The sequence below is a fragment of the Dipodomys merriami genome, unplaced genomic scaffold (genome assembly GCF_024711535.1).
Source record: "Dipodomys merriami isolate MVZ:Mamm:240054 unplaced genomic scaffold, mDipMer1.0.p SCAF_12, whole genome shotgun sequence".
Lineage (NCBI taxonomy): Eukaryota > Metazoa > Chordata > Mammalia > Rodentia > Heteromyidae > Dipodomys > Dipodomys merriami.
In genome coordinates this window covers 40,454,610-40,467,976 of record NW_027202493.1, presented here as the reverse complement: position 1 = coordinate 40,467,976, position 13,367 = coordinate 40,454,610, and the positions used below count along the sequence as shown (strand labels likewise).

Below are 13,367 nucleotides of genomic sequence, written 5' to 3'. Positions count from 1 at the left end.
GGGAGATAGATAGAGAATAGATTCTCATATCCAGGAATTAACACTAAAAGAGGAATTGCTGGCCATTTCTGACATACAGAATATGGAAAGTCCTAGATTTCACAGAACAGATGGAATCAAAGCCTAAACTTGACACTGTTTACTTTGCCCCTGAATTAACAGAGCTTTATTGAGATAGTTCCCTGGGAATAGGAAGGTCAACGAAGAACACACACACACACACACACACACACACACACACACACACACACACACACACACACCATTTTATCTGAGCCTTTCCAACATGTACTCTCTGACCTACATGGAATTTTATCTTTGGAGTGGTGACAGTGATACCTTGTTACAACTTATTTGAAGTGATAACATAGCCTTTCTGTCTGAGGAGTCAAGATTAGGAAATATTTTTCTCTAGAAGCCAGTAGCTCAGCTACACACACACACACACACACACACACACACACACACACACACACACACACACACACACACACACACACACAGCCCTTTTTCCCACTTGTCCAGACACAACTACCCCAGTCAAGGCTGCCCTGGCCCTGCAGACACATCTTAAAATCAAGGCCTGCAAAGTTCAAGTTTTTTCCAGATATAATGCCATTGCTTTGAAGAGCAATGTTTAACACTGCTTATAGGATTACAAATAAATCCAGCATACAAAGTTGTCACTCACAACGTGCGACATCCAAGGAAAAATGAGGAAGCATGTAAGCAGGAAGGAAACTATGACCTTGATTCAAGAGGAAACTTGATCTACATTTCTTCAAAAAAGACACGCATGCCTGAATTAGCAGAGCAGAGCATGCCAATAGCTACTGTGACAATATCAATGCATTCAAGATTTAGATGATGCTCAGGAGAAACGGGAAGTTATGTTGTTTAGAACTGGATAAAAATGCAGTGTCTTTTCAGATAGACTGTCTCCGTTAAAGGAGCTTTTATTGGGGCTCAGGTGACTGTGTAGGGGATGTTAGGATCTTCAGATCTCGGGGAGAATTTCTGGGGCAGCCCCTCCAATTCAGCGAAGCTTCTGAGGATGAGCAGGAACACATGCAGTATTAGCAGCTAGGCAACCTGGGTCTGATTTCTAGAATGATCGATGCTGTAGCTATTTTCTACTTCTTATTAACTGCACTAGGATTTATTTTCATTACTTACAAGAGAAACAAATGTCCTTTAAACTCAAAACAGGATTTGATAAATTCACTCTTTGCTCTTGGCTCAAGGTTTTAGACAGTTGAGCTATCCTCATAATTGAGTAAAATCTAATAGATATGTTAAGTGTTGCTTTTGTTTCCAGGAAAACATATCTGAGTAATGCTTTCCTGACATGATTTTATCGCCATCTGTCTGAAGCCTTCAGTCTCTGTACATAGACAGGAAGTGGATGGTGCAGCCTCTCTCTTCTTCCTGAGGACTCTGGCCCCTCCTGCTCATCCTCCCCTTTGTCCTTCATCACATTATTTTGTGACCATCTACTTACCAGCCTGTTTTGCTACCCCGTGAGGCTGAGATTTCTCGGACAGCACTTTACCTCCCTGTGCCTTTGAACGTCATTAGAGCATCACTGTAAACGCAAAACCACACATGCACACTGTACTAACTATACAGCAAGTACAGACACAACCACACAACGAGTACCGATGAATAAAGAAGTACCCAGAGCCTGGATGATGTCAGTCCCTACGCAGCTCATGTATTTTGTTAGGCCTCGCTCCTGAGGCCTCGAGTTTACTCAGTGTGCATCTTCTGAGATGATCCATTCCCTGCTCTGCCTGCCCCCAGGGTTTCAGAAGGAGGTGGCATCTTGAACTTTGGAGATGTTCTTTTTCATGGAGAACAGCAGAGACACTTTAGAGAAGATGGTTCACTGGCAACCACTCTCCCTGCCTCAGGACTTCGAGAGAATGCTGTGGAGTCTGAGGATGTTACTGGGATATTATTCTCCACTTTTGGTTTTATTGACTAAGCTTTGATATCCAGATGCTGATGATAGCTGGGTGCTGGTGGCTTACACCTGTAATCCCAGCTACTCAGGAGGCTGAGGTCTGAGGATTTGGGTTCAAAACCAGTCTGAGAAAACAAATCTGAGAGATTCTTATCCCCAAATAACCAGCAAAAATCTGGGAGTGGAGGTGAGGCTCTGTTGATAGAGTATCAGTCTTGAGAAGGAAAAGCTAAGAAAGAGCACAAGGCCCTTAGTTCAAGCCCCACTACTGGCACAAGAAAGAAGACCAAATAAACATGCTGATAATGTGAGAGGGAGGAAGCAGTTTAGCTATTATTTTCAATGCTAGAGGATTTGTCTCAAGTCCTATTTTCCCAAAAGGTAAGCAGTGATTCCTCTCTTGAATCCTGTTAGGATCACAACTCATCACTGGAAATTTTCTTTGCTCTCATCCTAACTCCAGAAAAGATGAGAAAATGGAGCCAGTACCTTGCTGAGAAAATCACGAGGCTAGGGCAGGGAGCACGCTTTGCGCTGACTGCTCTCAGCTAGAAGCTGAGAATTAGCTCCTGGATCGCTTCGCTGTGCCTTGTGACAGCTCCTGTGTTTTCTGTATGAAAGAACGTGGAAGGCTGTGCTCTCCACTGCTTTCCTCCCCTGGCCCACGGCTGCTGGGGAGTATCAGGAATCCTATCTTCTTCTCTGTCCTGCAAACAGGGATGGCAGAGGCAGCAACAGTGTGTCTTCCATGACACACTGAGCTGGATGCAAACAGAGGGACAGGCCTGTCCTGGGAAGAAAGTTTCTCCAGAATTAGAAGTCTTTGTAAAAGCAAAGCCAAGCTCCCAAGGCATCCACTAGGGAGTAGCCTAGAAGAGCTGGAGGAGGAATCCCGAGACTCAGGTCCTTGCCAACCTCAAGGTCTACCTTCTGCAGTAGCCCAGTCTTCCCAAGCAGAGCAGGATGCTCTGCTTACTCTCTCTTGTTATGTAAACCCCCACATAGCCACTGCTGCGGTTGGGAGGCTGGGAAGTATGGTGTGTAGAGGAGGAGCGTGGGAGTAGGCTAAATGAACGTCTCTTGTTTGGGGGAATTCTGTAGTAGAATTTGGTGGTATATGTGTGTCTGCTTTCCCTCCACAGAATTCAATGTAATGACAAAAGGGCATGTTCTTCAGTTAGACTTCCTGCTTTGAGCTCCTGGTGAATTAATTAGTTCTCTTCAACAGTCATTTCACTAATTTTGACCTCAATTTTCCCAAGACATTAAGTGATTAAAAATTCTACGTGATGCACAAAGGAGGTAGGAAGTGCAGAAATCCACTCCCGGCAGACGGTGTGTCCTCCATAAACACTGCCTTCCTTGGCCTCGTTATTGTACCAAATCACCGGGACCCTTGAGCTAGCAGCCCTGGCTTTGGAATTCAGTTAGGGATGATTGTATGAAGCCGCTCTGATAGAATTTCTTCCCAGCTCCAGTTCCAGGGATCCTGAAGGGCCCTGGTTCCATACCTCTCCTCCCGGGAGACCCCTGAGGCTTAACATGATATATGTCCTCATCTCTGAGTAATCAATATACATTATACGCGGCTCAGGATTGCAGCTCTTCCTGGTGGATGATATTATGGCACTGTGTGACGCCCACAGGGAGACCACATCCTTACATAAAGGCTCTCACAGCCTGACCTGCAGTTTGAAAGTGATCTGGAAGCTTCCAATAAACCTGGGGATCTAATCAATAGTTCTCACTCTTGGGTGGCGATTAGTTGAGGAATCAATTGCCATCAATGGCCCATCACAAAGTCAGATAACTTACACAGGCTGCTGCCTTCTGAAAATAGAGAAGATATTGCTTTTCCAGTTCAAAATCTCCACTGGACATTTTCACTGTCAGACTTCTCTTGGTGTGTGTGTGTCTGTGTGTCTGTGTGTCTGTGTGTCTGTGTCTGTGTCTGTGTGCTTGTGTCTCTGTGTCTGTGTGTATTTAACTATCTTCATCATCATCTAGCTAGCTCATGTTTACATGGTCATAACCCACACCAGAAAAGGACACAGTCTCAAGCAAAAGCAAGAATAAAGTTTAGCAAATTCGTTAATAAGTTTGTTTGAAGTCGTGATACTGAAGGTGTCCTGCTGTTTGGAAAAAGGACAAAATCATCAGGCAGTTTCCCAGGGCACCTGAAATTTAGCTAGCTATGTGGCCACCTAGTGGTTATCCTGTGAACTTCAGGATGGTTTGTCAGGTAAACACTGCACATTTTCATCACTAACGTTAGCCCTTCCAAGGTGAGTTTTGGTTACTTGTAATTTTTGGCAGGATTGATGGCCTGGATAAACAGGCATTTGGTTGTGTCAAGATGGCTGAGGTCTGAGAATATTTAGTAGATTGGTAGATTGGAGATGCTGGCAGCGGGTGGTAGAAGGAAGATTTTGTTGGTGTTGTTTGGAATCATCACTGCTGCACCCGCAGCAGAACTGGTATAAGAACCGATTTGTACAGTGCATGGTATTGAACATGGATCTGGATTTGCTTTTTGTTGTTGTTGTCATGGGGCTTGAACTCTGGGCCTGGGTGCTGTCCCTCAGCTCTTCAGCTCAAGGCTAGTGCTCTACCACTTGAGCCACAGCGCCACTTCCAGTTTTCTGGTGGTTTATTGGAGATAAGAGTCTCATAGACTTTCCTGCCGGTGCTGGCTTTGAACCACGAACCTCAAATCTCAACCTCTTGTGTAGCTAGGATGACAGGCGTGAGCCACCAATGCCCGGCTTGTGATTTGTTTTTCTGAGTGTTTTTTAGGTGACTTGCCTAATTTTAACCTCACAGTCTGTAACCTCACACTGATGTATCTGCTCAGCTCCTGGCTCCTATTCTCACTTGTGTCCTGCTCTTACTATGCATTCTTAGCCAGGCAGAGATTGGGCAGAGGTTTTGCTCATACCCCAGGGCCCATGGGTACATATGGGGGCTGGAGAGTGAGATTGAGCTCAGCCAGACTTTAGTCCTACACTGAAATTAACTCTTTTTTCTTTTGACACAAAGTCTCACTATGTATCCCTAGGTTGACCTTAAACTCATTAGGTAACCCAGGCTGGTTTGGAACTCATGATCCCTCTGCCTCCACCTTCTGAGTGCTGGGATTATAGGTATGAGCCACTGTGCTTGGCACCCAATATTTATATCTTAAGAGTATGTGAAGAGCTATTAAAGCATGAGAGCATTGACCCATTCTTAGAACACCTTTCCATCCAGTTTGGTCTCTGGCTGATGCCTGCCTGGCCCTAGCTGTGACTACACGTTCAAACTAGCTGGGTGGTCTTTCTATTTGTCTCCAAGAGACATCACCACTTTTGCTTGTAAAGTGTTTGCTTTCTTCTTCTTCCTCCTCCATCCACTAAAAGCCATTAAGAAAAAAAATGCAGGGCCTTACATGGAGTTCAGTGGTCGAGCACTATGCTTCTATGCACAAAGCCCTGAGTTCAATCTCCTAGTGTCACAAAATAATAATAATCAACTAATGTAGAGATCTTGGAAGGACTGGACATGGGATGGGCCTGGAGCTCCAGCTTCTTTCTAAATCTGCCTCTTTGTGCAGCAGAGGGGACACCACCCAGCTGCATAGCACAAAAAAAGCCCAGAGTCCCAGAATCTCTGGAGCTTGGATTGAATTTGGGAAGTTCCATCAGCAACAAGGTTCCTGCGTCCATCGATGGGTCATGCAGCAAGAAGGCTATAGGGCAGACAAGAAGGCGGCCTGCCCACTCACATCCTATCCCTGCCAGCAATGGTAGGAAACGATTCAGATTTGGAGACAAAAGGCAGAAAATGTTAGGGTTACATCTAAATAAGCTGACACACAGCCTGGGGCTCTGATGCTTACAACCCCTGTTTCTAAGAAATACTGGGGATAGATCTAGGATTAGAGGCCACTGGGTTGGGTTAAGGTCTTGGAGACACTTGAGCCCCTGAAAGTTTAGCAGGATGGCTTCAAGGAATGTTTCCCATTCCCATCCCAGAGGGTGGAGCCGAGACTTGGCACCGATTGTGACCGGAGGACTTGATCCACAGCCACTGGGCCCCACCCTGCTGAGCTATACACAGCACTGGAAGGCCTAAATCCCTAAGGAAAAGAACAGAAGAGGGCGGCCCATGGAAGGAGGGTAGATACATCTCATGAGGCCTGGGAAAAGGAACCTGGACAAACTTGGAAAATGCTCCCTAAATCTTCTAAGGGTCTCACCTGGCAGGAGAGCCATCTGAAGAACAGAGGAGCAGGGGTAGAACCCAAAGAGGTGACACTAGCCCAGAATCAACAAAGCAGGACTCAGGGGATACGCGGCATATTTATAATTAAAGCGTGAAGGAAAAGAAAGATCAGATATGAGTAAGTCCGTAAACATGGAGCACAAGGAAATAAGTAGAGCACAGTAGAGAATCTTGTAGAAGAGATATGGGAACTGTAGCCAAACTAACAGACCAGAGGAGTGGTTCTTTCATAAAGAGAACCAGATCTTATTCAGCCATGTAAGTAGGATCCAGAAAAACAGGATGATAGGGCTACCCTGAAACTGGGATTATTCAGGGTTGAATGAGGCCCCCGCTCTGCACATTTACCTGCAGTATTTCAGTTTTCATCATCATTCAGCCACATTCTTTCTTAAGGTGGCAGCATGATCCACAATGTTAGGGAAGCTGGAGGGCTAGCGGTGTCACGTCCCCCTGTGCGTCTCCAGGGAAAAGAAAAAGCCAGCAGGGCCACTGACATGTCGCCCGACTGGCTCTCTTCCTCTCTCTCTCTAGCCTTGGTTTTGCTGAGTCCGGAATGCTTTCATTTAGCCCTGGAGAGTTTCTTTCAGTAAATGAAAAAGTAGCTGCCAGGAGCTGCATCGTTCCCAGAGAGGCAATAGAAGACAGGAAGCCTGCTGAGAGGAATGTGTAAGGAGGGGCAGGCATTGGAGTAAGTGCACCCACAGGGCCCAGGTGGAACCACAGTCACAGAAACCACGCCGGGACCCCCATATCTATGTGTTCTGGGGACCTGGGGACCCTTCATGCTTGCTCAGAGCACGTCCTTCCTTCTGAAGTCCTTGTAGCCCTCCAATGTTTCAATCAGCTCCTTAAAAGAATTCTAGAAAGGCAAACCAAGGAGTTAGAACTGCCAGGAGCATTCTGGGACCTGGGTTGCTGACTAAGGAGGTGTTTCAGGGATGCTTCTGTCGTCATGGTGACCATTATCCTGCCTCCTCCACTTTTAATTGACCAATAGAATCACACCACACAACTGGTCTCTGCCCTTCCCCACAATTCAGGAGATAGTGAATCATTTATGGGTCACAATGCCCAATTCAATGCTTGGATGAACCCTTCACACGTGATCCTTTGCCTCTTAGATTTCTCCCAGCTTTGATTCCCATAAAAATAAGTAGATGAACATTTTGTTGGCAAAAAAAAAAATGCAATACCAGAGCCAAGAGACTGCTTGTTTTTGTAGCAAATGAAAGTGCATTTGAAAAGACACTAGACATTTTCTGTAACATATGTCTATACTACAGGTTGTGAATTCTACAAGTAAACGTTAGCAGAAAGAAATTGTTTCTCTTAAAGCTTTCCTGTCTGGATAAAGACGATGGCAGAAGCTACGGAGATGCGTGGAGTGAGCCAAGGGGAGACTGTGAAGTCCTGCAGTTTGGTGTCTTCAGCCAAGCATCGCACAGCCATTTTGGATGTCCAATTTCAGACTCTAAACAGAAGCAGATGGTTAAAAAAATAAGTCAGTTCCTATACATGTTTCCTTTAACATGTATTGCAGTTACTCATCTACTAATTGGATTAACCTTTCTAGGTTCTGTTGTGCTAGGTTCTGTTGTGTTATGTTTATTCACACTTTTTTTAAAAGATTGCCTAAGCTGGAGCTGTTTCTGGACTTACAAAAATGAACAGGCCTACTACAAGATGAAATGATGTTCCTTTTCCAGTACAAGACGTCAAACCATTTCCTTCATCCTTAGGAGGAGGAGGGTCCTTTCTCTACTGTGTGCATAGCTCTGTCATGAGGGAAAAAAGGGGCTGCTCACAAAGTGACCTTCTCTGTTTTATCCAGTGTGTTGGCATTGTGCAGAATTCCTCCTAAGAAGACCTGGAGAAGGGACCCAGTGCCCAGTATGTTGTAGGAAAGCAATCTTCCATAAAGACAAAGGAAGGAAAGCATGAAGGCAAAAACTCTGAAATGGGGCCAAGCAATGAGTCGTTTTGCTTCTCCTCGACCAAAGTCAACATTTTTCCCATTAAATTTTCTAATATGCGAATAGTATTTCAAATGTACAAATCACTCATGAGCTTATATTCTTGGGTCAACTAAATTGTGAAAGGAGCGTGTTGTTTTCTTCTTTCTAAAATGGGTTTAGTGTGTTGAATTCTTGCTTGCTCCTTAGGTCAAGTTTAAAAGCCTCAGACTGTCAAAGCCTCTGTTCTTCAGGATTCTCTGTTCAGAAACGTCAGCAAATACTGTCAGTGAAAATAATTAGCCCTCCTACTCTTTTGGATAGGAACAGAGGACATCCTCTCTCAACAGAAAAGAGCATAAAAGGATGCTAGCATTTGAAAAGAAAGAAAGGGCGATGTCCCCGTCACCAAAACTTACCACTTTAGCACTTTGATTGGGATCTGTAACTCCTCTTGGATCTTTGCTTGCGCTTTTCTATAATAAATAAATTGTGCGGGGTGAAGAATTGCATCAGGTATTATTGCTCTTGCACATGCACACATGCCTGCACACACACACATAAATCCAGGTAAGCACAACATTTCTGTTCCATGAAAGCTCTAGGACAGTATGTAGCTCTCTCTGGTTAGGAAAATTCTTACCAGACACTTGTGAAATCTTCCCTGCATTGAAGACAGTAAGAGATTTTTCTAAGCATTTTCTTTGACTCAGACACTGTTTTGACTGGAATCCAGGTCAACCAACCCTGCTTTCCATGATGGGCTGCGCTGGGTCTCTGGGGAAACTTGGGAATACAGATGCTTCTGCCTGAGCCGAGGGCGCTGAGCAACCAAATACTGAAAACTGCCCTCACCCAGGCTTGCCTCATCCCTAAAGAAAGCTTCATAAGAACTGCCGATTTTACCACGGAGCCCTGAGAATCTTGGGTGTGTTCAGCACCCTGTTCTGGGTGAGGGGTGCTCTGCAATTTCACTTCCAGGAAGTTGGTATAGAGATGAACCCTTGGGGGTGATTGCTAGAGATCCTGCCATGTTTATTCTCTTGCTTAACTGTGAGTTTCCCAGCCTGGAGCTGATTGAGTACCAATGAAAGCTATCCTTGAGAAGTCTTACACTCAGGAGTAGAACTCAAGGGAAAAGACAAATGAGGTAATTGCAGCAAGTAATATATTAAATCCAAACTGCTTGACAAGAATTCATGCTAAACAAGAGGACATCAGCATTCCAAACAAAGGACTTTTATGGCTCTTCTAGTTCCTTCTTTCCCCAGACTCTGTTCTGCTCTGATGTCTCTACTGGAGTGTTCTCGTTTTACCTGAGGTCAGAGAGTTGTGTGGTAATATTGTCCCTTTCAAGGAACCAAGTCATGGATGAACGGTATCAAAATTATTAATGAAATGGTCACGGATGCCCGTAACCCACAGGCAGTGACCGGAACATACCAGCGTGATGTAGTGAGGGCTTGGGAAGCCGGATGGAAGACTCTCCAAGGACTCTGAAGCTCTCTGCTGATGCAAAGAGACATTGTTAACCTGCAGCCGCTACTCCACCGGTATGACTATTTGTCAACTCCCCAGAACACATTTGCCAGCCCTCCCTGGACTGTTTTCTTAGGAAAGGCAAAAACACCCACCACCACAAAACCCTAACCCACTGAAGATATGGGAAAAAAAAGTCTCCAGAGATAGCTGCCTCTAGTCTACCGTGCACAAAGCAAGCATGCGGAGAAGAGAAGAGGTTTCTCCCTGGCCCACTGGAGCCTCTGAGACCTTTGGGAGCCTCCTAATTTGAATGTAATCTGGAAATCCCACAGCCACCTACCTTCCTTTGATCTGAAAAGTCATTGGGTTGTGACGCACACCCTCCAGCTGACCATTAAGATAGAGGCATGCTTCAGTGAGGCTAGACCAAGCTTTGGTGATGTGTGTCTTGCAGGAAATTTTCTATTTTATTACATGGTCACATATTCTGAGATAATATTCTCTCATGATTACTTTCATATATGTACAATCTCCAATGATGTTACTTTCCTGATGATCCTGTTTGAATTCTGATTTTTCCCCCCTAATCTGCCTGCCTAGAAGTTTGTTATTTTTTTTAAATGTTATGACTCTGCTCAGAAAACAACTTTTTCATTGATCTGCCCTACTTTACTTTTGTTGGTGTGACCTGTTATTTACTTCTCATTTGCTTTCTATCTGTACAGGGTTTTGTTTGCGTTCCTTTTTTTTTCTTTTTCCTAGTGTCTTTTCTCATTTTGTTTTTGTAGGAATGGTTTCGAACTCAGCATTCTGAGCTTGTTCCATAGGCATTTTGCTATTTGAACCATATGCATTCTGCTTCCGTTGTTTTTTAAAATAGGATTTTGTCGTGTTTATGCCTTTGCTTGCCTGGGCCGTGTTCTTTATTGTGTTTCCTGGGTTTCAGGCACATTCCCCATGCCCAGATTTTTATTGGTTGTGACAGGTCTCCCTAACTTTTTGCTCAGGTTAGCCTTGAACCTTGGCCTTCCTGATCTTCATTCCCCAAGTAGCTCTTATAAACCTCCATACCTGGCCTGTTTTTCTAGTTTCTTACAGTGAAGGTTTCTGTTATTAATTGGACATTTTTCTTCTTTAACCAGGTAAACATTTAGTATCTAATACCATTTTGATTTTTCATTTGACACATACATTCCTTAGAATGTACTTAATTCCACCAGATCAGTATCCGCATCAACCTGTCACTGCTTTTGAATGTAATTTTACTTGGAGAACACATTTTTCCAAGTTGGATAAGATTTGTCTTCTGGCTTAGAGTCTTTTTACAAATATGTTTTTTTGTTTTGTTTTGATTTTGGGTCCAGTCATGGAGCCTGAACTCTGGGCCTGGGCGCTGTCCCTCAGCTCTTCAGCTCAAGGCTAGCACCCTACCACTTGAGCCATAGTGCCACTCCCGGCTTTTTTCTGCTTATGTGGTGCTGAGGAATCGAATCCAGGGCCTCATGCATGCGAGGCAAGCACTCTACCACTGAGCCACCTTCCCAGCCCCAAATATTATTTTCTTTGGTTAGTAGACATTCGCTTCTGAACTCCCCTCTTGGCTGCCGTGCTCTTCTCCCCTGCCCCACAGTAGGTCAAGACCTTCTTTGTGGGCAAACTGAGTGAAATTGCTTCTCAGCATAACACAGTTACCTTCTCAGTTAACTGCCCACTCCAAGCAGCTTAGACTGAGTTCAACTTCACACACACACACACACACACACACACACACACACACACACACACACACACACACACACACACCAGTTCATCCCGAGGGCACATGAAACTCCCTTACGTGTAGGGGGTGAATATCTGTCAACACGGGCTCTGTCCCTGGTTGATCCTCAGCGATGTAGCCTTTATTTTCCACCCCTTGTGTTTCCCTAGGAGAACTGTCAGTAAGAACATGGAACAGGGACACAAATGAGGAGGTAAAACTGTGAAGCCATCTAAAGCCTTTTGAAAACATGATGCTCAGGTAGCAGTGTGGTAAAAGTTGGGGAGAAACCACCCATCTAGTGGTATTTTTGCAATATCTCTAGACCATTCTGACATGCAGCAACTGGGACATAATGGAGATATGGGCAGACATGGTGCATGTATTTTTTAATCTGCTCTTCAGAGACTTAGACTTTCTCTCTCCATTGTTAGTCAGTATCTTATAAACACAAAACTTCCACCCTTGGGAGGTCCCTTCACCCCGGGAAATGCAGACATACCTCTGAACTTGCTTCAACTTAATGCACTTTTGGTAGCGAATTAATAATGTGACGGTTGCCACACCAGCAATAAGCCCAGCAATCACAATCACCACGATGGAAATGCCTGCGGCGTTGAAAACATGGCCCTCAGCCAGGGGGTCCGCTTTACAGCAACGCAAAGTTAGCAGTTAATGGAGCTCTGACGATTTTTTTTTCAGTTTGCATTACTGTACATTCATAACAGAAGGGGAGTTCGCTACAGTTCCTCCTTCCGTGCCGTCCCTCTCTCTCCTCCTTCCACCTTGCTCCAGCTGCAGGTGCTCAATGCCGTCTTTGTATAAATATGACACCTCTCCATCCTCTGCACCCCTCAGCACCCTTTCCTGTCCCTCCCCCTTCTCCTGTGAATCTCTCCCAGACATGCCAACCCCGTTTACACTCATGACCCATCACCACCATTACTGTTGTTTTCCCACCAATGAGCAACACGCAGAATCTTTGCCTTTGCTTTGGTCACTCCTTACGGCTGAGGAAGGCTGAACAGCCTCTCACTAGAAGAGGCTGGGTTAGTTATTAGTTCTATGGGGTCACTGCACTAAATACAGCTTGAGTCTCCAAGCATGCACACTAGTGGAAGAGGACCCTACAGAGGAACATAACAAAAGTACAGTGTGCCCGCTGGGCACACCTGTGATCTGTGCTCCCACAGATGCTTACTGCTCAGGTTGAAGGATTCTCCCCAGTCTGTAAGAGTCTGTTCTTCTGCACACTGGCATTGAGGCTCACGGCCATCCATCTGGAAGAATCGCTACCCATATAATTTTACCAAATGACTCATGTAGGCCATGGTATTTTTTTTTTTACTTCATTTAGGCTAATGTTAATTTCACAACCAACACCCAGACTTGTGCATGCATTTACACACACACACACACACACACACACACACACACACACACACACACACACCTCTATTGATTAATGAGCTCAACTACATACAAAATCAAAGGCATGCAAGTAAGCAAACAAAACACAAGAAGTACCCATCTTTGGAGAAATCTGTCAAAACAGGAAAATGAAATCTACAGAACAAGACAGGATGATGTATCTTTCCAGAACCCATATGTGAATAGCCCCTGCTACAGTCACACATATGACAGCCAGAATGCAGACCAACCATAAGCTTAGCAATCTATCATCTCCCTTATCATCTGGCTATCTGTCTATCTGATTATAAAGGTCAGTTTACTCACACATACACTCAAGAATAAAGGCTTATGTAAGAGGCCAGGAACATTAATTTTAGAAGCAATAACATCTTACTGAATTTTCATCACATTGAGAAGAGCAGCTTGTTGAATTGTAGGCCTTCTGCAGGCTTACGCATTCCCCATTGCTGCACACCTAGAAGTGAAGTAACAAACAAGTTAGAATGATGAATATTCTACATGACTTATC

At 44.6% G+C, this 13,367-nt stretch overlaps 1 protein-coding gene across 6 annotated transcripts in view; it reads right to left on the bottom strand.

Moving 5' to 3' along the window:
- Window positions 1-7,429: 7,429 nt before the first annotated feature.
- Window positions 7,430-13,367, bottom strand: part of Adam7 (ADAM metallopeptidase domain 7) — a 31,331-nt gene continuing 25,393 nt past the window's right edge. The window contains exons 17-23 of one of the 6 annotated variants that reach the window (XM_070016677.1): window positions 13,233-13,313; window positions 12,627-12,705; window positions 11,928-12,072; window positions 11,504-11,600; window positions 9,628-9,693; window positions 8,604-8,660; window positions 7,430-7,703 (exon numbers count right to left, since the gene is read on the bottom strand). In XM_070016677.1, coding sequence (XP_069872778.1) covers window positions 7,659-7,703; window positions 8,604-8,660; window positions 9,628-9,693; window positions 11,504-11,600; window positions 11,928-12,072; window positions 12,627-12,705; window positions 13,233-13,313 — 570 coding nt within the window. In that variant the 3' untranslated portion in view covers window positions 7,430-7,658. Of the gene's footprint in view, window positions 7,704-8,603; window positions 8,661-9,627; window positions 9,694-11,503; window positions 11,601-11,927; window positions 12,073-12,626; window positions 12,718-13,232; window positions 13,314-13,367 lie in introns of all 6 variants that reach the window. The other 5 variants (XM_070016675.1, XM_070016676.1, XM_070016678.1 and 2 more) reach the window with 5 other exon arrangements.